Source organism: Piliocolobus tephrosceles, chromosome 16, assembly GCF_002776525.5.
Source record: "Piliocolobus tephrosceles isolate RC106 chromosome 16, ASM277652v3, whole genome shotgun sequence".
NCBI lineage: Eukaryota > Metazoa > Chordata > Mammalia > Primates > Cercopithecidae > Piliocolobus > Piliocolobus tephrosceles.
The window spans coordinates 6,457,626-6,484,368 of record NC_045449.1 but is presented as its reverse complement, the minus strand read 5'-3'; the positions used below and the strand labels follow the sequence as shown (position 1 = coordinate 6,484,368).

The following is a 26,743-nucleotide window of genomic DNA, read 5'->3' as shown; positions in this document are numbered from 1 at the left end:
ATTTTTTGTATTTTAGTGGAGACAGGGTTTCACCGTTGTTACCCAGGCTGGTCTCAAACTCCTGAGCTCAGGCAATCTGCCCGCCTTGGCCTCCCAAAGTGCTAGGATTACAGGTGTGATCCACTGCACCCAGCCTACCTAGTATCACAATTTTCTTAGCTACCCATATCAGTCATAAAATGTGAGCAGGGGCCCCGGTGTGGTGGCTCATGCATGTAATTCCAGCAGTTTGGGAGGCCAAGGCTCATGGATCACGAGATTGGGAGTTCGAGACCAGCCTGGCCAACATGGTGGAACCCCATCTCTACTAAAAATACAAAAATTAGCTGGGGGTGGTAGCGGGTGCCTGTAATCCCAGCTACTTGGGAGGCTGAGGCAGGAGAATCACTTGAAACTGGAAGGCGGAGATTGCAGTGGGCCAAGATCACACCACTGCGCTCCAGCCTGGGCAAAAAAGTGAAGCTCCATCTCAAAAATAAATAAATAAATAAAAATAAAATAAAATAATAAAAATCAAAAATCAAAATAAGCTGGAAAGAATTGGATTCATCAGTCTGAGGCATATTTTTTATTTGCCATGAATTAAAACTGCTTTTTATTTTGAAATAGTTTGACTCATGAGGTGTTACAAAATAGTACAGAGGGTGCCATTTCTCCGGTAACTGCAAAATGAACCTGAGGTCAAATTAATGTAACACACCACATTTTAGAATTTTTGTACCAAAAAGTAGATGTTTACTATCTCAGTTTTAAGATTAAAATTATATTAAATGATTCAAGTGGGGAAAAAGTTGCATCACACAATTATGTACTATATACCATTATAACTAAATATTCCCAAATAGTTTTATATAGGTAAGAATCATACTTTAAGTTAGGGAATAATTTATTTTCATATTCGAGAATATATTCTAATGTCTGGATTTATATTTTGAGAAATACTGTTGTAAGACCTGAGAAATTCAGAACACAACCTGATGATAGTGTAGCAGGACAAGCCGCAGACAAAACTCCTCAGACAATGAGTTAAAGAAGGAAGGGGTTTATTCGGCCGGGAGCATTGACAAGACTCCTGTCTCAAGAGCCAAGCTCCCCGACTGAGCAATTCCTGTCCCTTTTAAGGGCTCACAGTTCTAAGGGTGTCTGCATGAGAGGGTTGTGATCAATTGAGCAAGCAGGGGTTATGTGACTGGGGGCTGCATGCTCTGGTAATCAGAACGAAACAGAACAGGGCAGGAATTTCTACAATGCCTGGAATCTATAGATAACATAACCAGTTAGGTCAGGGGTCAATCTTTAACTATAGGGCCCAGGGCGCGGCGCTGGGCTGTCTGCCTGTGGATTTCATTTCTGCCTTTTAGTTTTTACTTCTTCTTTCTTTGGAGGCATAAATTGGGCATAAGACAATATGAGGGGGTGGTCTCCTCCCTTACTAAAAGTAGCTACATCAAGATAAAATTATCATGACCTAATATAGTTTATGCATTTTATGGTAAGTTGCCAATACAAGATATAAATTTGGATGCACTTTCTTTTTCATTACTTCATTTTTTATAGTGCAATGTAATATGTGGCTAAAATTTTAAGTTATCTGTGAAGTAGGAGTATGACAAGAGGCAGGGCTTTGGTAAATAAATTTGTGTGCGTAAATTGAACTCTTATGTTCAGCTCTTGGGAATAATTAAATAAGACTCATAAATTTAAAAAATTGGAAATAAGCTGGGCACAATGGCTCACACCTGTAATCCCAGCACTTTGAGGGGCCAAGGTGGGCAGATCGCGATATCAGGAATTCGAGACTAGCCTGACCAATAAGGTGAAACACCATCTCTACTAAAAATACAAAAAAACATTAGCCAGCCATAGTGTCACGTGCCTGTAGCCCCAGCTACTTGGGAGGCTGAGGCAGAAGAATTGCTTGAATCCAGGAGGCAGAGGTTGCAGTGAGTTGAGATTGCACCACTGCACTCCAGCCTGGGTGACAGAGCAAGACTCCATCTCGAAAAAAAAAAAAAAATCAGAAATAACCTTATTATTAGAAATTATGCTCAAACTTCTCCTATATGTGTTTAGCATACTTAGTGAAAGAAAAATGTCTGTATTGCTAAAAACTAATTGATCCAGCAACTGAGAATACACATTGGGTAGATCATGCAATCTCTGTTGTAAATAAAGTTTCCAGGCAACCATGGGTCTATTTCTAGGCTCTATTCTACTATTTTCCTAACCTCATGCCAACAGTTAATGATTACATTGAGTATTACAATTTAGTCATTCTCCAAGTCTAAATAACAATTTCCCCCATGTTTTCCCAGAAGTGTCTTAATTATCCTTGGCTTACCTGCTATTTAACCTGAATCTTAGGCTTGTTAACCAAAAATCCTGTTGGGATTTTAATTGGAATTGAATTGAATTTATGGGCTGATTTTAGAGAAATGGATAGTCCTACAATGTTTGGTCTCCCTATCCATGAACTTGGTATAATCTCTCCATTTATTTTGGCTTTTTGTTGTTGTTGTTGTTGTTGTAGCACTTTGACCTTGGAATTTTTCTTAACAATCTTAATATTCTTTTTCATTTGGTGCTAATTTTGACTATCCTCCACTGCTGCCTGGCAAATTATTACTTAGCCATTAAGTCTTAGCTCAAATGCCACCTCCTCTGTGAAACCTTCCTTCATTACTTTAGGCTGAGTTGGTGGATCCTTCTCCTAAAGCCCCACCAACCAGGGTATTTTGCATACAATTGCAAGAACAGATATTTACTAATAGCCGACTATATGCCAATGCACTGAGTTAAGCACTCTCTGAGCATGAACTCATATAATCTCCAAAACAGCCGTTTAAAATCAAAGTTGGTGCTATTTTCTCCATTTATGACAGGATAAGCTCAGAGAGGTCAACTTGTCTGAGGCACACAACCAGGATGAGCTAGGGCAGGATATAAGCCCAGGCACTCTAGCCTAAGAGTCCATGCTCTGGTGAATCGCCTTGGAAGCAGTTGTATTAAGAACGAAAGTTGTACTTTTACACTGTTGGTGGGAGTGTAAATTAGTTCAACCATTGTGGAAGACAGTGTGGCGATTGCTCAAGGATCTAGAACCAGAAATATCATTTGACCCAGCAATCTCATTACTGGGTATATACCCAAAGGATTATAAATCATGCTACTATAAAGACACATGCACACTATTTAGAATAGCAAAGAGTTAAAACCAACCCAAATGTCCATCAATGATAGACTGGATAAAGAAAATGTGGCACATATATACCATGGAATACTATGCAGCCATAAAAAATAATGAGCCCATGTCCTTTGCAGGGACATGGATGAAGCTGGAAGTCATCATTCTCAGCAAACTAATCCAGGAACAGAAAGTCAGACACTGTATGTTCTCAGTCATAAGTGAGAGTTGAACAATGAGAACACATGGACACAGGGAGGGGAACATCACACACTGAGACCTGTTGGGGGGTGTGAGGCAAGGGGAGGGAGAGCATTAGGACAAATACTAATGCATGTGGGGCTTAAAACCTAGATGTCGGGTTGATAGGTTCAGCAAACCACCATGGCACATGTATACCTATGTAACAAACCTGCACATTCTGCACATGTATCCCAGAACTTAAACTAAAATTTAAAAAAAAGAAAAAAGAAAAAAGAACCGAAGTTGTTTACTTGCTGTCATTCATGCATCCCAGAAAAAAAGGTTTGAGTGCACACCCTGGATTAGGTACTGGGAAAGGCACTAGCTAGACAGGTGGTGATGAATAAAACAGACAGTAAATAGAAAATACATCATAATAATGTATCATGTATTTTAAAATAGCTACAAGATATTTTAAATGTTCTCACCGCCAAGAAATGACAAATATTTGGGCCAGGTGCAGTGGCTCACACCTGTAATCCTAGCACTTTGGGAGATCAAGATGGGTGGATCACCTAAGGTCAGGAGTTCAAGACCAGCCTGGCTAACACGGTAAAACCCCGTTTCTACTAAAAATACAAAAAATTAGCCAGGCATGGTGGAGCATGTCTGTAATCCCAGCTACTTGGGAGGCTGAGGCAAGAGATTCACTTGAACCTGGGAGGCAGAGGTTGTAGTGAGCCAAGATCGCGCCACTGCACTCCAGCCTGGGTGACAAGAGCAAAACTCTGTCTCAAACAAACAAAAACCAAAAACAAGAGAAATGATAAATATTTGAGTGATAAATATGCTCATTAGCCTGATTTGAACACCCCACAATTATACATATATTGAAAAATCACATGGTACCCCGTAAATATAGGCAATGATTTGTCAATTAAAAATGAAATAACACTTAAAAAATAAAAAGTAAAAAATAAAAGTTACACCAATAAATATAGGAGGTACAAATTGTGCTAAGTGCCCTGGGGACAAGAGGAAAGGCGGGAAAACTTAGGGCTATATAAACAAGAATCACAAAGAGAGGAGGACAGGAGGAGGGCAATTGCAGGACGGGCTTGGGGGAATGCATGTCCTTGGGTGTGGATCACAGGAAGGAACTCATGAGCTTGATTCAGGATGTGTTGAATTTTCGGGCCGAGACACCTCCAGTCTGCGGAAGGTTGGATATACGGAAATCTGGGACTTTGGCATCATGGCTGGGTTGAAGGCAGAGGATGGTAATCACTAAGGAGCAGGCTGTGGTTAAGCCACCAGCATGGAAGAGACTCCCCGAAAGGAAGCTGCAGAGTGAGAGGCAGGCAGAAGAGAGGAAAGAAGAAAATCACAGAGGTGGGGACGTCTTTGCATCCCTGTGTCTCCAGTGCCCAAAACAGGGCGTCGCGGAGAAGAGGCGCTCAGTACCCGTCTGTTGCCTGGCGGGCTGAATGAATACATGGGCGACTGTCTCAGTGTCGCCTTAATTGTGTCCCTTCCTCTCTAGACCTCCGTTTCCCTCTGACCTGGGTCGGGTGGGCAGCTGTGGCTGCTGGGGCTCGGTGGGGCCCCTCCAAGACGCGCGTCCGCATTTGCCCGCCGGGTGTCGGCGGGGCGGTGTCCACTGGAGCGCGAGAGCCCCTGGGACCGCGCAGGACAGTGGCCTCGCCTCCCTCTGCTATTGCCCAGGAGCTCAGGGGAGGAGAGTGCGAGCGGGGAAAAGGGGTCCTGAACCCAGAGTGGGGCGGACGTGGCGAGGAAGCCAGGGAGACTGGGAAACTAGGCCCGCGGTGCAGAGGGCGCAGGGCGTGCGGGGACACCTCCCGGAGAGACATGGTAGGGGCTGAAGTAAGGAGATGGAAAGGAGAGGGAGATCGGGGAGATGGACCTGAGAGACCCAGAGGCCTGCAGAGATTTTCATCCGGGACCCTTTAGAGCCCAGGAAAGAGCAGGTGCGGACGCGGGAGGGCGCCTCACGCCAAAGCGGGTAGCACCAGTGACCTAAACACGCCCCGCTTGGAAGCCCCGGGACGCACCTCTGCCCGGGTAGCGCAGCAGAGGCTTGAAGAGCGCGAGGTGGTAGGGCCCAGGCTGCCCCTAGAGGGCTGGCCCGAAGCGTTGGAGTCCAAAGACGCCTCCCACCGCCGCGGGTGGCAGAACTGGGGGCAGGCGCGTCCCACCGACCCCGAGGGATGGCCCCGCCCCAGGGCCGTGGGGAGGCGCCCCCGTGCGGGGCGGAGTTGTCACCGCCCCCTCCCCAATCCCCAGGGACTGCGGCCCCTTCTTAAGCCCGCGGCGCTTCTGGCTGCCCCTCACTCGTCTCGCCCGCCAGTCTCCCTCCCGCGCGATGGCCTCGGCGCTGAGCTATGTCTCCAAGTTCAAGTCCTTCGTGATCTTGTTCGTCACCCCGCTCCTGCTGCTGCCACTCGTCATTCTGATGCCCGCCAAGGTCAGTTGCATCTCCAGGCAGCCCTTCGGACACCGGGCGCCCGGTGCCCACTAAGGGACACCGAATCCGGGAGCCCTGAGCTGGAGCGCACGGATTTCGTGGGGGGCACGGCTCTCCCGGGGCGCGCGCACTCAGGAGCTCCAGGTGCCAGATGGGAGGTGCCCTGTAAAGAATCCGAGGGGCATGGCGACCCCAGGGCGCACCACCCTTGGGGTTTACAGATCCCAGGGTGCAAAAGCCGTCCAGGCAAGCACAGAAACCTCGAAGTGAGCACAGATCTCAGTCACACAGATCCCAGCCTTAGGCTCAGCCCCTGGCTCCGAACTGAATCTCCCCACAGTGCATAACCCCGTTTCCTCCCAGAATGCCACCTGCGCCAACAGAGAACCTGGGAGCTTGCCTTTCCCTCTCTCTCTCCTGTCTTTTCCCTTCGCCAAAGAAGACTTCAAGCTGTAGGTGACTTCCGCCGTCAGGAGGGACCTGCAGGATAAAAATCATCACCCACGTGGATCCTGCGCTGTCTTTGCCACTCTCTGGTCCTTCCTTGGGCCTTAGTGTCTCTATCTGTGATCCACCTTTCTTCCAACCTGGAGAGCCACAACTGATTCATAATCCTGCCCCAGGCTGCAGGCAGGTCGGGGTTGGCCTGCTTTGCCTGCTGCCTGCTGGGGCTGTAGCAGGAGGCGGGACACATTCCCAGAGCTCACGCCTTGGGTGGCAGGACCTGGAGTGGCAGGGAAGCTTCCTCCCAGGCCCTAGTCTCCTAATGCTTCTGTGAGGGAGACAGAGAATGAATGGCCTTGGCCGCAGGGTGGGGGCAGGCTCCACTGTGCTGTGCACAGCCAGTTTGGCAGAGGCCCGAGCCCTTTGAAGCCTTTTGTGGCTGCTGGCTGCTCCTTCCTCGTTCCTTCTTTCAGCCCTTTCACTCTCAGCCCAGACAGGAAACCTCCAGCTCCCCCGCTCCCCTCCCCAGGCAGGTTTGGGAAACAGAGGAGCTCTTCAGGGGATGCTCTGGGGGAGCTCTAGAGGAAGGGAGTGCACTGGGGTGTCAGGAAGCCAACCTGCAAGAGAACTGGACTTCCACCATTCTCTCATCTGTGTGACTTTAGCCAAGTGCCTGTGCTCTCTGGGCCTTGGTGTTCTCATCTGTACAATGGGGCTAGGCGGTTTGGTTCTGACACTTTAAGGCTTTGGGAATCAAAAGGGATTAACGTTGGTTCCTAGGATGGGGGAGGGGGAGACTGGGAGGAGCCCTTGGGTGGGCCTAGCACAGGCCCTGGATGGGTCAAGGACAGCAGATCCAACTGTGGAGGCTCTGCAGGTGCCGCACCACCTGTGAGCAGTCACACTTCCTCTGTAGCAAGAAGCCTGGGGCTGTTATTGTCCAGGGGAAGGAGCCAGGCAGGAGAGCTGCGATTTCAGCCCTGCTGGTAGGGAGTGATGTTCCCTGGAATGATTATAGTAGCTTGGCTGACCTTCCTGCCCCAGGAGACCCCACACACACGCACATACACACACACACACACACGCACTTACAAACACAAACACACACAGACACACAAACACACAAAACACACAAACACACAGACACACACACAAAACACACAAACACACACACAAACAGAAAACACACACAAACACACAAAACACACAAACACACAGACTCAAACGCACACACAAAACACACATAAACACACAAACACACAGACACACAAACACACAAAACACACAAACACACAAACACACACAGACACACAAACACACACACACACCCTGACCTGGAAACACCAACTCAGTGTGTGTATGTGTGTGAGAGAGAGAGAGAGATTAAGCTGTCCTGTGAATGAGGACCAGCGAGGGGAAGCAGAGAACCCAGGGAGAGTCCTTCCAAAGGCTGCCTTCATGAGCTTTCCTTCTGACGGGGTTGGGTGAGGACCCTGGACCTTGTCTTCTTGTTTTTTCCCTTTGTGCCTGTTTCGGTCACCATGCGTCCACCCCCCATGGCCACCCCATTGTGCAAGGAAACCCAGAGGGTACACAGCACAGGCAGGGCAGCTGGGAAGCTGGTGAGAAGCTGGCAGGACCTTGGCAGCCTGAGCAACACAGTCCTTGCCAGGAGGTGACTCCCAGGGCACGCCACCCTCTCCCAACACCCAGGCCCCTCTCCTCACCGGCTGTCTCCAGTTCTCCTGTCTCTACCTGCACTCCCTCCTGGTCTCATCTGTGCTCCACTTTCTCTATCCTTTCTCTGGGTCCTTTTTTATGAAAAAAAATTAATACAATAAATGATAAATTTATTGTATCATTTATTTTATGAAAATGTAAAAGTTTTTTTTTTTTTTTTACAAATCTGTAAGGTATAAAATACAAATAAAAATACCCTCAAATCCTATAAGTTATTCATATTTTGATGAACATCTTTCCAGAAACCAATCAATCTCTTCTCTCTCTCTTCCCAAACACACACACATACACACACACACACACACACACAGTAGGTTTTGGCTGCATTTTTTCATTAAGTGGTGTGTCAGGACACCGTGACTTGTTAGTGTTAACCTTTTCTAACATCTGCTTTCCATCCTGCCCTCCCCCTTGACACTGTGGAGGCATATTCTAGACTAGGGGAATCAAGCCTGTTGACTTCAGGGATGAGGCACCTCCTGGGCTTCCAAATAGTGGCATGGAAGTGAGGGGGCAGTTAACCTTGTGTCTCATCCTCTTTCCTAGTGGGTCTGTTTGACTCCTCCAGGAACACACAGTGTACACAGGTGACGCACGCCACCTACTGCTTCTAAGTTTAGAGAATCAAAAGTTACCGAGGACTTTGTGCGCCATATGGGAAGAATGAGGACTCTTAAATCCACGATTTGCAGATGAAGACATGAAACAAGAGGGGATTGGGGCCAGGATTGGGAGCAGGAGGAGTAATTTATGAGCGACATTGTTTAGAATTGCTATCACCTGATGATAGGAAGAAGCAAACTAATGTTTAGCTAATATTATTGTTTTAAAATTCTCTCCGATGCGCCCTCTCATTGTCTGCCCCTGGAGGGGATCATTCTCATGGCCTGCCCAGTGGTACACCCCTGACACCAACGCCCAAAGAAGTTAGTGGCTGCCAAAGGCCAGACAGTGGCTGACAGCGGGCGCCAATCGTATCTGTCTGGTGTCAAAGCCTGGGCTTCCTGTGATGCTGCTGTTCCGCCTTTAGTTCAGTGGCTGTCAACCAGCATTGATCCTTTCTCCTGCCCTCACCCTGCCCCACAGCAGGGGACCTTTGGCAAAGTACAGAGACATTTTTTGCCGTCCCAAATGGAGACAGTCTTACTGGCATCTCACAGGTGGAGGCCAGCGGTGCTCTAAACATCCTGCAGTACACAGCCCCCACAACAAAGAATCATTTAACCCAAAATGTCAGTGTTCGGAGGCTGAGTAACCCTGCCTTGCCAGTAGGGAGGTGCCCTGGGATGCTGAAAAAGATGTATTTCTTGTAGCTGGTAACACAACCCCGACAAAGAATTTCTAAGTCTTCCTGCAATGTTTTGTGCAAATAATACATACGCTCTTCTGGGTGATGAGAAGCAGGGATTGTGTACAGGTGCATCTGTTCTTCCGCAGCGTTGTCAGAGTTAAACTCAGATGAATGCTATTGATTCCTTTAATAAGCATTTGCAAAGATGGACAGGAGTGGTGGCTCACACCTGTAATCCCAGCACTTTGGGAGGCCAAGACAGATGGATCATCAGGCCAGGAGATGGAGACCATCCTGGCCAACATGGTGAAATCCCGTCTCTACTAAAAATACAAAAGTTAGCTGGGCGTGGTGGCACTTGTCTGTAATCCCAGTTATTTGGGAGACTGAGGCAGGAGAATCGCTTGAACCCGGGAGGCAGAGGCTGCAGTGAGCCTAGATCGCACCACTGCACTCCAGCCTGGGGGACAGAGCAAGACTTCGTCTCATAAATAAATAAATAAATAAATAAGCATTTGTAAAGATATCCCAAGTGTTAAACCTGTTCTGGATGCTGAGGGCAGTGATCTACAAATACAGCGGGTTCTTGAATAATATCGATTCATTCAACATCATTTCATTATAATGTTGACGGGAGGAGCGGGGGGAAGGAAGGATCCCTTGAGCCCAGGAGGTGGAGGCTGCAGTGAGCTGTGATTGTGCCACAGCACTCCCACCTGGGCAACAGAGCGAGACCCTGTCTCAAAAAAAAAGAAAAAAAAGAGCGAGAGAGAAAGAAAAGAAAATGATTACCAGCTGGGGCCACTGTCTGTGTGGAGTTTGCATGTTATCCTCATAGTCTGCATTGGTTTTCTCCAGCTACTATCGTTTCCTTCCACATGCCAAACCTGTGCACGTTAGGTGAATTAGAGGGTCTGTATGGTCCCCATCTGAATGAGTGTGGGTGTGCGTTCATTGTGCATTCTGCAATGGGCTGGCATCTTGTCCAGTGCTGGTTTCTACCTTGTACCCTGAGCTGCCGGAACAGGCTCTGGCCACCTGCCATAACTGGATAATTATCTAACTTGTTTTTATTAACGTTTCTTAAGCATATGTATAGCTCACATTCCTTTCCATGTTTAATATTGGAAGTGTTTTGGTCCTTGTTTAGGATCTCCGTGATGTTTTTGTGACCAGAAATTTAACTGTTGTTTCTAGCAATTTGCCTATGGGAATATTGGCTTACGTTGTTTCACTTACACATTGCAATTTCCAAAAACCAATCAATGATGTTAAGTGAGGACTCACTGTGCTGTTTGTGCTCTCGAGTCATGCACTGGTTGTGGTGGTAGAAGGACAGTTGAGGAAACAGTGACAACCCCATATGCTAATGGCTGGGGAGGGTACTCAGAGGAAGGGCGCAAACCAGACTGTGGAGGGGGTGCAGAGAGACATTTAAGAAGGAACTTTGAGGTTGGGCGCAGTGGCTCATGCCTGTAATCCCAGCACTTTGGGAGACTGAGGTGGGCGGATAATGAGGTCAAGAGTTCGAGATCAGCCTGACCAACATGGCAAAACCCCATCTCTACTAAAAATACAAAAATTAGCCTGGCCTGGTGGCGTATGTCTGTAATGCCAACTCCAGAGGCTGAGGCAGGAGAATCGCTTGAACCCGGGAGGTGGAGGTTGCAGTGAGCTGAGATCGTGCTGTTGCACTCCAGCCTGGGCAATAGGATCGAAACTCTGTCTCATAAAAAAAAAAAAAAAAAAAAAAAAGCCAATGAAAGATAAAACAACCTAGGGAGGTGGCTAGTTTTATTATATAATAATTATTATTTTTATTTCAATAGCTTTAGGGGAACACGTAGTTTTGGCTACACGGATGAATTGTATAGTGGTGAAGTCTGAGATTTTAGTGCACCCATCACATGAGTAATGTATGTGGTACCCAATATGTAGTTTTTCAATCCCTCACTCCCCTCCCACCCTCCCTGCTTCTAAGTCTCCAGTGTCCATTCTACCATGCTATATACCTTTGGGTACCCATAGTTTAGCTCCCACTTATAAGTGAGAACATGCAGTATTTGGCTTTCCATTCCTGAGTCACTTCTCTTAGAATAAGCGCCTCTTAGGTGGCAAGAGCAAAACTCCATCTTAAAAAAACCGAACTAACAGGTATTTTATTCTTTTCCTTCCCCTCTTCTTCCTTTCTTTTCTTCCTTCTCTGTCCCCCTTCCTCTCTTTCTTCTATCCCTTCCTCCTCCTTCTCCTCCTTTTTCCTTTTCTTCCTTGTCCTATTCTTCATCTTTTCTTTTGAGAGGTAGCTAATCCAAGATTTGAGAAGATCAAAGAACGTGTCTAGAACCACACATCTGGAAAGGAGGGAGGCAGGGAGGAGGGGTGGGCATGGGGCAGGAGTCCTTTGAGGATAGATCCTATGCCTGCCTCCCCAGCCCGGCCCCAGAAAGCTGTGCTGACCAGGGCTGGGGAACAGGATGACTTTGAGTGGATTCCCTCTGAGATCACCCCTGTGTCTTGACAATCCACGCCAGCTGCCGTCCGGAGGGTTCTGGGGGTGGGGAGAGTGAGGCGGCCACATGCCAAAGCCTCAGGACTGTCTCTTCAGTTTGTCAGGTGCGCCTACATCATCATCCTCATGGCCATTTACTGGTGCACAGAAGTCATCCCTCTGGCTGTCACCTCTCTCTTGCCTGTCTTGCTTTTCCCACTCTTCCAGATTCTGGACTCCAAGCAGGTAAGCAGACCGAGGGGATCCTGGTGACTTCCTGGTTCTCCCCTTGTCTTTTACTCTGTGAGCCGCACAGGCCTGGGGGTGACCGGAAAACCCTCCATTGTGGGTTCTCCCTGGCAGGGAGACACCACTCGGGCCTGCATCCCCACTCCAAGCGGTCCCTGAAGTCAGCATCTGGGACTTGGGTGGCTCTAGTGTGGCAAGGGGCAGCCCTGATGGGGCCTTCGTGCCATGCTCCAGGTGTGTGTCCAGTACATGAAGGACACCAACATGCTGTTCCTGGGCGGCCTCATCGTGGCCGTGGCTGTGGAGCGCTGGAACCTGCACAAGAGGATAGCCCTGCGCACGCTCCTCTGGGTGGGGGCCAAGCCTGCACAGTAATTACGCCTTCTCTCTCTTGCCACGTGGCTCTCCCGGAGCCCCAGGGCTGCAAGGGGGTGGAGGGTGGCACAGACCGGGCCGCCCACTGGTGAGGGCTGGCCATGGGCTTACCTGGACTTGGAGGGGTGGGGCACATTATAGCTTTAGCTGGACAGACCAGATGCATGCGTGGTGGTGGCACACGGTGAGCAGCAGTAAGTAAGGGTCCTCTGAATCCAGAGGAGGTGGGTCAGCAAGAGTCCTTGCAGGCTCAGAAGGCTTCCTGGGGGAGGCAGCTAGCTGCAGGGTTCCACAGGGAACAAATTGGATAGAGGCTGGATCAAGCTGTGTCTGATGGCGTAGGGGAAGCAGGCCAGAAGTGGCTCAACTACCCAGCTCATGGGGAAACAGAAAGGTCCTCTCTCCAAGCTGGAGCATCTATTCCCACTGCAAAGAAGCTTCTTAATTCATCTTCCCCGACATCACTCAGTACCCCAGCTTCTCTTTCCATTTTCAAAATCTCCCCTGCCAATCTAGCTGGCCATTTCCAGCCGAGCCATGGAGTCACTATAACCATAATCATAACCATAATCAATCATGATCATAATGGGTATATTGAGTGTCTACAAGGCCCCAAGCATGATGTCAGAAGCTTATTCATTGCCTCATTGAATTCTCACAATTCTGAGTTCTTCTTACCGCCCACATTCTGTGGATGAGGAATTGGAGGCAGAGAGGGGTAAAGTGATTTGCTCATGGACACACGGGGATTGGACCCAGCTTCTCTGATAAGCTCTGTGTCCTCTGTAATCAGAAACTCAGGGCACATCTTCCTTTTGAGGTAATGTGTCCCCTCAATGATGCCATGTCCCAGGCCCAGCCCTTGGGAGTCAGCTCCTGGTCAGTTCACGGTAAATTCCTCCTGAGGCGCCCCTGTGCTGGGGGCTGTGCTAGACCCCGAGCACACACAGACGCTGGCCTGCCCTGCAGGCGACCCATGCCCGGGGCTCCCTTGGTACCTCAGAATCCCCTGAGCAGGGGGGCTTTGTGGCTCTCTGATCTCTGTTACGCATCCTGGCATTGATTCCTTCTAGTGATTGGTTTAGCGTCAAATCGAAAGCCATCGTATTTTCTAGAAATGAGAGACCCCAGGAAAGTGGACCTCGGGGCCCTCAGAATTCTTTTTCTTGGCCCCCTTGAGTGGCCAGCTTGGGTGGGAGGTCAGTCCAGTGGGTTTCATTCTAGAGCACGTTGGAGAGCTTCCACTTCCAAACCCAAGTTCATACATGCTTCTCTCTCCTTCCTGCCACCTGGCTCCTCTGAGCATGGTCTCCAGTTGTCCAAGGCACTGGCTGTCCTGCGGGTCACCTGTACGTGAGGCACCCTTGGTGCCTTGAAATAGCATGTAGAAGCCTTGGTTCTTCTAAGACAACTCCATTCATGCAAACTCTTCCCCTCCTCCTAGCCTGGGTTCCAGGCTTTTTTTTTTTTTTTATGGGTCCATAATGTCCGCCTGTGTGGACAGCAGCTTGGGCCGTGGTGCAGAACAGCTTCTAGGTCCCTTCTTCAGGCTCCTACCCCTGCCCCTGCTCCTACCCCCGGGTGAACTAGGAGCCCTGAGGAGGAGCCTACTGCAACAGGGCCCGCAGACTGAGAGTAGTCAAGCTCCTTCTGCCCCTAGCCTTGGACAGCTGGGGCGTGTGGAGCCACAGAGCAGAGCCAGGCCCTGCCCTGCTCACAGCCTAAGGAGAGAGCAGACGTGGAAACAGGTGCTTTGAGCCCAGCACAGCGATGATGAGAGTAGGGGGGAGGATTGAGAAAGGTCAGACCAGCCCCACCTGGCGCACACTGAGAGGGTGGTCCCGGGGGAGGGACGTTGGGCAGGCTCTGAAGGACCATGAGGATTCTTCCTGATAGACGGCAGAGAAGGGAGCAGGGGTTATAAGCAAAGGGAGTGTATTTTCTGAATACTGTTTGTGTGATCAGTTCCACTGTAGCATGGAGGGGTCAAAGTGTATATGCGGGGGCAGAGGGGAGATGGTGGGGACGGAGTGGCAGCGGGAGAAGAGTCACACTTTCCCAAGCTTCCTCCCCAGCTCACCCTATCCCTACTCTGCTTAGCCCGTCTGAACTTCTGAGAGGTGAGGCAGGGTTTGGGAGTGGGCGGGAATTTCCTAGCTAGAAGTGGGAAGCTGGGGCTGCCTGCACGTAGGGGTATTCCGGCATAACCCCAGGGCAAGCTCATATTGAGTTGGCACCATGTGGATACCTGGGCTTCCCCTGCTAGATGGTGGGGCAGGGGTGCTCCTTAGAACCACGACTGGATCTGAGGCCTCTTGGTAACCCCAGAAGCAAGCAGAGTAGACATCAGTAACGTGTGTGGGAGAGGCAGGAGGGAGAGAGGAATGGAGGAGACAAAGGGAAGGGGATGGGGAGGCTCTCAAACTGTCATCCCTATTTGAATATCCGGTCTTGAATTGGCCTCAACACCTGTGCATCCCTGCAGGGGTGGACCCAGTCCCCAGCTGCTTCCCAGGAAGTATGGGGGTGGGGTGGGGATTCTCTGGCTTTCCTCCCTGCCCCTCCTCTGCAGGTTGATGCTGGGCTTTATGGGCGTCACCGCCTTCCTGTCCATGTGGATCAGTAACACGGCAACCACGGCCATGATGGTGCCCATTGTGGAGGCCATACTGCAGCAGATGGAAGCCACGAGCGCAGCCACCGAGGCCGGCCTGGAGCTGGTGGACAAGGGCAAGGCCAATGAGCTGCCGGGTGAGCCCCTGGCCAGGGCACTGCCAGGCCACAACAGCAGCCTTCCCCTCCCTCTGCTGGCAAATGCTTTGGCCAGCCCCTTCTCCCTGTCTGCTTTCTGGAGTCCTCCTTTAAACACACATAGAGAAAAAAAAAAAATAGAAAATACTGTTGTCGTAAGTTTTAGGAAGGGGATTATTGCATAAAAGTTAGATCCTTTAATAGAGCTTTGAACAAAGTCCCACCCTCGGTCCCCATCAGTTGCAGAAATCAGTGTGTTCACCTGATTATTCATTCGGGCATCTTGCGAGCACTTACGGGTGCCCCTCACTTCTTGCTACTCCTGCTCATCCTCAAGGAGGCCTTCTCTGACCTCTTTGAGCAGCTCAAATCCTGCCTCTCTCTGCTCCCATAGGTCTTGGACTTGGTGTCCCATGCTTGCTTCTCTGCTGTGCCAAGCTTAGGGAAGGCAAGTCAGCATCTGCCTTGCCGTCTGCCATGTCCCCTTACCATCCCCAGCCCAGAGCAGTAGATTCAGGGTCTGTGGCTGACGGCCTGATTGCCAGACCCAGGGCAAGGTCCTGGGGCTTAGAGAGAGGAATTGGGCACATCCCTGCCAACAACTCTTATGGAGCCCAGTGGGGCAGCTAAATCAGCACAGCTGGGATCTCCCAATCCTCAGGTCAGCAGCAGAGTCAGGAGCTGGGGCTGGGCAGGCAGCCCCCATGAGCGGCTCAGCTGACAGCGCTGTGCCCACCGCAGGGAGCCAAGTGGTTTTTGAAGGCCCCGCTCTGGGACAGCAGGAGGACCGAGACTGGAATAGGTTGTGCAAGGCCATGACCCTGTGCATCTGCTACGCGGCCAGCATCGGGGGAACTGCCACCCTGACCGGGACGGGACCCAACGTGGTGCTCCTGGGCCAAATGAACGAGTGAGTCCTTGGTCACACCTTCTGGGGGCGACAAAGTGGGTACCGGGGCTGGAGGGACCTGCCCATCTCTCTCTGCTCCTCCGCAGAGTCCTGCAGCTCGGGGCAGCCAGATCTGGCCTGGGAGCCTGGCAGGGGTGGAAAGATGTGACCCCATCCAGCCTCTGTGTCCTGGCACCCCTACTGATGCCAGGGGAGCCAACATCCAAGTCTGCTTTCTGCTATGACGCAAGACCCACCACCTGCCCTGGGCTCAGGAATTCTGGCTCAGGGAGAGAGTGTGGATCGAACGCTGAGCTAAAGGCATGGCAGATGACAATGTACTTCCAGACGCTGGGTCCTTGGTTGAAACTTGTAGAAAACAGACACCTCTAAAAGACTCCACACCACTCCCTTGGCTCACTGCCTTTGGTGACTAATGGTGATGGTGCCGTGATATCCGAGGTCCACAGATGGTATGAAGGGCTGGGGTTGGGTCATTCACCGCCTCACTGCTACCTTATAGTCCCACTGATTGCCTTTGAGGTGACAGGGTCCCCTTGTGAGGTGTACAGGTGAACCATGGGGTGGTTTTGAACGTTCCAGCCTTGGCCACAAAGGGATGCAGGCCATGAGGACCCCATTTCTGTGCCTGGCCTTCTGCTGGGTGGGGCCGGGATCACAAGAGGGAGAGAAACCTGGACCCTGCCGTGGGGTAGTCATGGTCTGTTGAGGGTGGCAAGATGCCTGGGGCTTCCAGGCACGTCTGGGAAATAAATGTATTAATTGAGGTATGTACTAATTGCAGTGGGCAGGAACAAAAATAAGGTGGTGCCATCCTTTGTAGACAGGAGCCTGGACAGGGGTGGGGAGGGCAGTGGGTGCAGGAGCTGGGAGGTGGAAAGGACAGGTCTGGAGCTTGGCTGGGCAGAAACTTGAGGTTCAACAGCCCGTTTGTTTTAATTTCGGGAGTGTTTTCTGTAATGATATCCTTACCGTTCTCCAGTAACTTTCTTTGGGAAGAGCAGCCTGTCTGAGCTGAGTGGGGAAAGCTCTGCGTCTGCTTTGATACTCTTCAGCTAAAAGGGGCAGCCCCTGGGGCTAGCAGAGCCCCAGGGATGGGAGATGGGTGGCCCTCCTCCAGCCTCCACTCTGGGAAGCTTTTGAGATTTGTTTTGCTGAGTGGGAGACCATCCTTTGCAGAAACCCACAGGGTGAGATTGCTGAGGGCTCTGTGGATCCCCAGAGCTATCAGTCAAATTACATGCATGTGTATAAAAGCTGTATTTTTCTTTTCTTTCTTTCTTTTTTTTTTTTTTTTTTTTTTTTTGAGACAGTCTCGCTTTGTTGCCCAGGCTGGAGTGCAGTGGTGCGATCTTGGCTCACTGCACCTTCTGCCTCCCGGGTTCAAGCGATTCTTCCGCTTCAGCCTCCCGAGTAGCTGGGATTACAGGCGCCCGCCACCATGCCTGGGTAATTTTTGTATTTTTAGTGGAGACAGGGTTTCACCATGTTGGCCAGGCTAGTCTTAAACTTATGATCCACCTACCTCGGCCTCCCAGAGTCCTGAAATTACCGGGGTGAGCCACTGCGCCCGGCCACAGGCTAGACCTCAGGAGGACATGGCCCCCACACAAGCCCGCCGCTCAGGACCCAGCTGCTGCTCCGCCCCCACACACAGGGCCAGGCTGGCTCCCCACGGCTCAGCATCTGAGGTGGGGACCGGTGTCTCCTTGTAGGTTGTTTCCTGACAGCAAGGACCTCGTGAACTTTGCCTCCTGGTTTGCATTTGCCTTTCCCAACATGCTGGTAATGCTGCTGTTCGCCTGGCTGTGGCTCCAGTTTGCTTACATGAGATTCAAGTAAGTTTGAGCCGCTCACAGCCTCATTATACCTAATTATGCCTCCAAGCTGCAGAAGAGCCTTCAGACTCAACAGGCAGGTTTACAAAGCCCTCCGCATCTGACCCTGATCTTTCTCCAGCCCCGTCTCCTGCTAGTCTGCCCTCCTGTTCCTTCCACCCCAGGCTGCTCCCTGAGCTTTGCGCACACGTGGTCCCCTCTTCCTGGAATGCCATTCTCTACCTTCCCACCTCCTCAGCCTTCCAGGCTGGCTCAAATGCTGCTTCCCTGACTTTCCTTCCAACCCCCATTCCATCTCTGAGCGGCCCCTGGGCATATCACAGTCCTGTCCTTTAGTATCTGCATTCGGGTTCCAGTGACTGAATTCCTCCAGAGCCACTCTGGTGACAGACACCCCGCACAGCTCCCAGCACAGGGAGCAAGAGCAGGCAGGTTAAAGCAATTAAAGATAAGCTGGTCCCCACGTGCCAGTTCGACATTGCTGGATGAGCTTCCTCGTGGCCGTGTGGGTCCATCAGGCCAGGTCACGGCAAACCTGTGACTTAGCTCTGAGCTGAGCGTATTATGCTCTGTGCCTCAATACACGGGAAGTTTAAGTCGAGTAAAACCAGGAGTGATTACGACCAAATCCATCCAAACCCAGACATTTACTGAATACTTCTGATGTTCCCAGCAGTGTACAGGTCCTAGAAAGTTTACCTTCCTGTTCCTAGTACACAGGCAAGTTCAACAGGGGTCACCTTTGATGGCAGCCAGACTTTGGACAGAAACCATGACCTGTGGCTGACAAATAGCTAAAAAAAAAGTTATTGTTTTTCTAAAACACACAAATTTATCTGTGGTGCAAAGGTGATGAGACCACAGCAGGATGGAAAGTACTCAGCTCTGAGTTAAGTGCATGTACTCTGTGCCTCCGTCCACAGGGAGGTCGAGTCAAGTCAAACCAGGGAAATGTGTGACCAGAGCTGCGAGGCAAAAATGCCCACGGAAACCCCGTGATTTCATGGGGAAAATAGGGAATTTTCCTAAGTTTTCTTCTGAAGGAGGGACTGTTCTGAAAACTCCTATTAAAAAGTTGCTATACAGGCCGGGCGCGATGGCTCACACCTGTAATCCCAACATTTTGGGAGGCCGAGGTGGGCAGATCGCCTGAGGTCAGGAGTTTGTAACCAGCCTGGCCAACATGGTGAAACCCCGTCTCTACTAAAAATACAAAAATCAGCCGGGCGTGGTGGCCCATGCCTGTAATCCCAGCACTTTGGGAGGCTGAGGCGGGCAGATCACCTGAGGTCAGGAGCTCAAGACCAGCCTGGCCAACATGGTGAAACCCCATCTCTACTAAAAATACAAAAGTTAGCTGGGCGTGGTGGTGCACGCCTGTAACCCCAGCTACTTGGGACACTGAGGCAGGAGAATTGCTTGAAGCCGGGAGGTGGAGGTTGCAGTGAGCCAAGATCGTGCCACTGCACTCCAGCCTGGGCGACAGAGCAAGACTCTGTCTCAAAAAAAAAAAAAAGAAGTTGCTATACACATTCAAAATAATCATAATAATGATAGTAAGAATAATAATATTAATGATCATTGCCCAAACCCCACTCTGTCCTGCCCGTGGATGCGGCAGGGGAAACTGTTCTCATGGCTACCTGGCCACCCAGTTTGACTTTGACAGTAGCTGTCTTTGCCCTGCCTCTTGGATCTGCACCAGGGCCAAAGTCCTGTTCATTTGCTCACATCCATCAAGCAGGTCTCTCAGGAGATGGTCTTGGATCTGCTGCAGGTGACCATGTGTGTCTCCACATGGGGCAATAGAAATAATAATGACCAACATTTATTGAGTGTTCATTTTGTGCCAGACACGATTTCGAGTGCTCTTTTTCTTTCTTTTCTTTTCTTTCTTTTCTTTTTTTTTTTTTTGAGACAGAGTCTTGCTCTGTCGCCCAGGCTGGAGTGCAGTGGTGCAATCTCAGCTCGCTGCAACCTCCACCACCTGGGTTCAAGCAATTACCCCTGCCTCAGCCTCCCAAGTAGCTGGAATTACAGGAACCCACCACCACGCCTGGCTAATTTTTGTATTTTTTTAGTACAGATGGGGTTTTGCCATGTTGGCCAGGCTGGTCTTGAGCTCCTGACCTCGTGATCCGCCCTCCTTGGCCTCCCAAAGTGCTGGCATTACAGATGTGAGCCACCTCACCTGGCCCAAGCACTCTTAAACTTAATTAATTTTCACAACAACCTGTGAGGTCAGCACTATTGTTATTATTCCCAATTTACAGACAAGGCCGCTGAGGCATGGAGAGGTTATGTGGTCGACACAGGGGTGTGTCACAGGGAAGTAGGGGGACTGAGACTTAAACCCAGGCACTTTGGCTTCCACTGTGCATGGCATCCCCTTTTGGGGAGGCTGAGGGTTGCTGCCCTTAGTTGTCTCCAGACCTAAGCATGACCAGGTGTCACAAGCACTAGTTGGGGCCCAAGGCTGTCCTAGAACCCTAAGGCCTACTGAGAAAGAGGAGGGAGACAGCGTGGAGCTGGGGCCACAAGGGCACCATCTGCTTCTTATCTGGCCAGAGGCGGATGTCAGGCCCCTGGAGACTCGCAGCCAAGAACCTGAAGCTGAGTCCACCCAGCCTGGCACGGCCTTTCTCAGCTCTCGTTGACTGGCAGGGGAGCCTGAGAGTGTCTGCAGCAGGGGTCTTCTGAGCATGCTTGTGGTGGGGTGCGTGGCTGCAGTCCAGCCCCACCCCTTCCCGACGGGCCACTCTGGTTTGGACGCACTCAGTGTGGCTGGCCGGGGTGGCTCACAGGAGCTTTGGTTTGGTTCTAGATCTGGAAGGTAGAGGACAGCTTTTACATTCAGCTTGAGTAATGGGAGTAATTCAGCTCTGGCCCAAGCCACATCCTGCCACAAACTAAGACCTGGTAGTCCCTGCCTGCCTTTGTGGCCTCATGGGCCTCCCCACCTGAGCCCAGGGAGCACCTGTCTCAGCTGCAGGAAGCAGCTCCACTGTCGGCTCTGCTCTCACTTGAGTTCCTCATCTGAATGATCGTGGAGAACGAGGTTAAGGTCTTGGCCTCTAGCCTAATCCAGAAAAACTATCTTGCTGAGGAGCCTAGTGTAGCCTCCTAGGCTATATCTAGCCAAAGGGGCCAGACCCCACCCCAGGTTCCCCAGGAACTACATGAGATATTATTACTGGTTATACCTAACTGTCCCAACCAGGCTCACCTCCTGTAATAGCGATGAGGGTTCTTTGGGACCCCTGCCAGGGCGGAGGCTTGCAAAGCTTAAGGATCTCTCCCCTCTTCTTGCCTCTGCAGCCAAGTTTACCATGTGCATCATGGTAAATTCAGTCCAAGTTTACCGTGGTGCATCATGGTGAAGGCTGTTCTGCTGCAGAAGGACACTGTGGTCCCCACCCCCTGACCCTGAACTCGGCCCCTCACAGGTCAACTGGATCAATTTACTTGCATCTCATGCCAGCCTGGTCATCACCAGATGAAATTAACCCAGAGAGTGAGAGCAAAGCTGCTCAGTACGAGAGACTCTGAAGGCTTGGCGGTACCACTGTGGGGCACCAGCATTGGACGGTTACATACTCCATGCAGCCCCTGAGTCTGCAGCTACTTTGGTGCTGGGGATGAGCTGCCAGCATCAAATGCAGGCTCTGGCTCCTGGGCCACTAGTAATACCAAGGTCACCCCTTATGCTGGAAACCTGAAGCCCCTGGCTGAGCCCCACAGTCTCTAGGACGACAGGTGGCAGCAGATAGGTGCTTAGTAGAGCATAAACTTTACCAAGCCAAGGGCGTGACCGCAGAGAGGCCCCATCTTACACAGTGGAGCCATCCCCATGCCCAATGTCTGGAGACTGTCCCTAGTGGGTGGCCCTCAGGACGCACAGCCTTGCCCCCTTGCCCAGCAGGGAGATGATAGCCAGCTATGCATACCTGAGATCCCATCAGTGTTGCCTCCTTTTCTGACCCCTGAGCACCCCAGAAAGCTGTGACCTGATGTCCTGGTGCCCCCATGTACCAGGCCAAGCCACCATCACACCAGCACTTGGCCCTCACACTCTCCAAGGCTGTTCACATCCAGCACTGGCTTCAGGAATGAGCTCCTATTCCATCAACCCCTGCCCTCCTCTGATTATGTCTCAGGGCCCCTGGGAGGGCTCTCACAAGGGAGGGCTCTTCAGGACAATACTCCTGGCCTTGCCCACCCCTTCAAACCAACAGTGGCTGGAACTGGAATGTGTGAATGGACTCTTCAGCATACCTTAAGGACTTTGTCCTGTGCACAGTGGCCCCAGTTATCCCCTCTCCACAGCTGAGCTCCCCTCTACACCTCCTCCAAGAACCTCCTCTCCTCCCTGCCTCCTCATGCCAACACCACCTTAGGGGAGGCCCTGCAGGACGCCCTGGACAATGGATACTGGTCCCAAGGATCCCATCCTGGGCTGCCTTCCTTCCTGCCCTAGCCATGCCTGCTGCTAACTCCAGGGTCTCCTGGATCCCTAATCCTGCACCTCCAGCTCCAGGGAACACAAGGACCATTCTGCCCCTGACTAGCCCTGTCTGCCAGGGTTCATACTCATGCCCTGCATCTCCCTGAACCACCTTGGTGATGGCGGTTGGCATCCCAACACCATCGAAGGCAGCTCCAGGCTGAGGTGGAAGGAGGAAGACTTGGAGAGCATGTGAGGGAGCCCTGTTCCCACCTTGCACAGGCTCCGGAACTTCTTATGGCCTTCCCCCAAGTGACCCTGGAGCAGCCAGTCTCCAGGTGGCTGGGCATCTGCCAAGACCCTCTAGGCTCCCTACAGAGACTTTTCCCTACTACATTCTGGGATGGAAGAACGGGAGGGGGAAAGAGGCAGAAAGGGCCTTTCTCCAGGCCCCATAGCAGGCGAGGACAGCATTACGTGTCTTTTTGCTACATTCTGCTGTAGAACATTTAGGCTCCATCTGACCAGCACCTGAGCCAACCAGTCTGCCCTGCCCTTCTCTCATCTTTGCATTCTCCAGTTTTAAAAAGTCCTGGGGCTGCGGGCTAGAGAGCAAGAAAAACGAGAAGGCTGCCCTCAAGGTGCTGCAGGAGGAGTACCGGAAGCTGGGGCCCTTGTCCTTCGCGGAGATCAACGTCCTGATCTGCTTCCTCCTGCTGGTCGTCCTGTGGTTCTCCCGAGACCCCGGCTTCATGCCCGGCTGGCTGACTGTCGCCTGGGTGGAGGGCGAGACAAAGTAAGTCTTTGATTCAATAGAAATCACTGGCTTAGGGCCAGGCGCGTTGACTCACATCTGTAATCCCAGCACTTTGGGAGGCTGAGGTGGGTGGGTCACATGAAGTCAGGAGATGGAGACCATCCTGGCTAACAAGGTGAAACCCCATCTCTACTAAAAATACAAAAAATTAGCCAGGCATGGTGGCAGGTGCCTGTAGTCCCGGCTACTCAGGAGGCTGAGGCAGGAGAATCACTTGAACCCAGGAGGCGGAGGTTGCAGTGAGCCAAGATCATGGCACTGCACTCCAGCCTGAGCGACACAGACAGACTCTGTCTCAAAAAAATAAATAAATAAATAAAAATAAAATTTAAAAATAAAACACACCACTGGCTTAGTGCACTGGTGCCTAAATGCTGCTGTTCTCGGCTACAGGTGGCAAGAGGAATGTGGGCCGGGCACTCATGCTTGGTCAAGACTTCTCCTTTTTTGGGAGCTGGGTTTCAGACAGCACTTTGTGGTTTCGTGACTTATTTTTGTTTTCTGACCAAGCTTCACAGTAAGACCCCAAATGTGTTCCTGTGGTATCTTCTCCTCCCTGAGTAGGCTGAGCAGAAAATCCTTGGCCAGGCAGGGGTGTCCAGAGCTGTGATGTGAGAGATTTCTTGGGCTGGGAGTAGGGCTCCCAGAGCTCTGGTTTCCAAATCTCTGCTCTGCCATCTTCCCTTTCTTATCTTCACATCTGGTCAAATCCCTCCAAAGACACACATCTAGGGAGCTTCACAGACAGAGACTTGGCAAAGAGGGTACATGTGGTTTCTTTCCTGGCTAAGACATTGTCAGAATGCAAGAAAGGATGAGAAACGTGTACATCCTAGAAAAGGCAGAAGATGTGGGCAGGGAGATGCTGCCTATGATGGCCATTTCATTTGGAAGGTAGGCTTGGGTCAGCACCAAAGTCTTCGTGGTCATCCTGGTGAACCCAGAATTCTAGAAAACCTGGTCAAGAAGAGGTCCTGAAATACACCTATGGAGAATGCATGCTGAGAGGGGGAATTAGGCTGCTTAGGATCACCAAAGTTGGTGGTCAAGAGCGTGGACATCTTGATTTCCAGCCAGGATTCAGTCTACCACATCACTCTTATTTTTTAATTTTTTTTTTTTTTTTTTTTGAGACAGAGTCTCACACTGTCACCCAGGCTGGAGTGCAATGGCACAATCTCGACTCACTGCAACCTCCGCCTCCCAGCAATTCTCCTGCCTCAGCCTCCCGAGTAGCTGCAATTACAGGCGCCCGTCGCCGTGTCTGGCTAATGTTTTGTATTTTTAGTAGAGACGGGGTTTCACTATGTTGGCCAGGCTGGTCTTGAACTCCTGACCTCGTGATCCGCCCGCCTCAGCCTCCCAAAGTGCTGGGATTATAGGCGTGAACCACTGCGCCTGGCCACCATTCTTGACCTTGACTTTTAGGGCTATGTGAGCCTGTTTCCTTGCATAGGAGCATTTGGACACAGAACTGCCAGAGTTCAGATGGGTTTGTTGAGTGACTGTCTCTGCAGCAGCTGAGCTGTGCTTTTCCCCACCTAGGTATGTCTCCGATGCCACTGTGGCCATCTTTGTGGCCACCCTGCTATTCATTGTGCCTTCACAGAAGCCCAAGTTTAACTTCTGCAGCCAGACTGAGGAAGGTAAGTCTCCTGTTCTGATGGCCCAGTCATTGGGACTGGAGCCCTGGAAGCAAAGGGTCATTATGGGATTCCCTGAGCCCTAGAGGGAGACAGTGCCTCCCAGATAAAGCCTGGGAGACTGGCTTTCAAGCCACCGGTGGTATTATTTAGTGCAAAATCTCTTTTTTGCTTTTTAACATTTGAATTTAACATTTGAAATTTTATTTATTATTACAACAGGAACAGAAAATGTTTCAAATTTTCCATAACACTGATTTCCATTCAGCAATTTTTCGTTTTCTCTCTTCCTCTCAGTCTTTGCTAATATGCCTGTCTATTACGTTATAATCAAAACACACACCATTTGAATCCTATTTCTTTGTTGTTTCTTCTTCCACTTTTGATTGATATTACACTATAAACATTTCCCACTGTTGCTACAGTCTTCAAATATATTTTCTCTAATAATGGCATTATATTGCATTGAGGAGTTACAATCATTCTGCTGTTATAGAACATTTTGGCTGTTTTGAATTTTTTTATTTTCATAAATTAATGTTTTCTTCTCTATAGCTTTTCCTTTAAGGGTATTTTTTCTTTAGGATAAACTTCTAGCAGTAACATTGCTGAGGTGATAGAATATAAAGTCTTAATGGCCCTTAAAATGTATGGCCAAATTGCTTTTCAAAAAGATTATACCAATGTATGATGCTATTAGCAAAGTGTGTAATAGTTTGACCATATCCTCACCAGCAATGTATATATTATTGTAAACTTTAGCTAATTTATAGGTAGGAGATGGTACCTCATTGTCCTTAACAGCTTTATTCCCCCTTGATTAGATTTCTTTTGTCTCCTAATGCTGCTCTGGTGTGTGTGTGTGTGTGTGTGTGTGTGTGTGTGTTTATTTTTCTTCCCAGAAAGGAAAACTCCATTTTATCCCCCTCCCCTGCTGGATTGGAAGGTAACCCAGGAGAAAGTGCCCTGGGGCATCGTGCTGCTACTAGGGGGCGGATTTGCCCTGGCTAAAGGATCCGAGGTAACTTCTCCAGCCACAGGCTGCCCAGAGCCCTCTTCTTGGTCAAGAGGGTGGCGTTTCTCCTCCCCTCCATCCATGGGCTTGTGTGTTTCTATGCCTGCATCCTTCGTATAATCGCACATTCCTTGAGGACATGGATTCTGTCTTGTAATCTAGGAACTCTACACCACGCATAGGGCCTGGAAGACAGAATGTAACCTTTGAGCGATTGCAGGAATGAGGGAATGAGTGACCGTGGTTAGCCAAGAGAGGCAGAGGATGCTGTCAGGTACCCTCTGGAGTTTGATCACAATAATCTCTGCTTTGATTTGTCTGAGGGAAATCTTTCTTTCCAGTCCTTGTCAATATTGTTTGCTACTACCTTTGGTCCTTCTACTGGCTGAACTCTTTGTTAACACGGTAGCTACTTCAAAATTTTTCTTTAGCTAAGTATGTAGCAGCATAGGAAGAGAAGAATATGTTGGAAAATACACAAAAATATAACTTTCTTTACCTCCTTCTATCCCTCCTGGGGATAGAAATGAACCAGAAGGAGAGATGAGCCAGCTTGTTGCCGCTGTCCTCCAACCAACCGTCTACCTGCCCAGCCATCCAGGAGTGTAATAGACAAACTTGGTCTTGTTATTGCTGTTTCTTCAATATCTAGGACACAGCCTGGTGCCTAGTGGGTGCTAAGTTTTTGTGGGGGTGAACAAATCCATCCATCTAGTCACCTCTCCATCCCTTCGTCTATGCATCTATCCATGTCTTCATCCATCCATCCATCCAACCATCCATCCATCCATCCATCTGTCCATCCATCCACCCATGTATCTATCCATCCACTCATTCAACCATCCATCCATCCATCCATCCATCCATCCATCCATCCATCCATCCA

General features: G+C 50.2%; 1 protein-coding gene across 4 annotated transcripts in view; it reads left to right on the top strand.

Annotated features, from left to right (window-relative positions):
* Window positions 1–5,523: 5,523 nt before the first annotated feature.
* SLC13A5 (solute carrier family 13 member 5) overlaps window positions 5,524–26,743 on the top strand; it is a 28,627-nt gene continuing 7,407 nt past the window's right edge. For 2 of the 4 annotated variants that reach the window (XM_023184637.2, XM_023184634.2), the window contains exons 1-9: window positions 5,524–5,852; window positions 11,933–12,061; window positions 12,299–12,435; window positions 15,012–15,190; window positions 15,932–16,100; window positions 17,816–17,938; window positions 22,963–23,178; window positions 24,745–24,845; window positions 25,745–25,863. In XM_023184637.2, coding sequence (XP_023040405.2) covers window positions 5,751–5,852; window positions 11,933–12,061; window positions 12,299–12,435; window positions 15,012–15,190; window positions 15,932–16,100; window positions 17,816–17,938; window positions 22,963–23,178; window positions 24,745–24,845; window positions 25,745–25,863 — 1,275 coding nt within the window. In that variant the 5' untranslated portion in view covers window positions 5,524–5,750. The remainder of the gene's footprint in view (window positions 5,853–11,932; window positions 12,062–12,298; window positions 12,436–15,011; window positions 15,191–15,931; window positions 16,101–17,815; window positions 17,939–22,962; window positions 23,179–24,744; window positions 24,846–25,744; window positions 25,864–26,743) is intronic. The other 2 variants (XM_023184635.2, XM_023184636.3) reach the window with 2 other exon arrangements.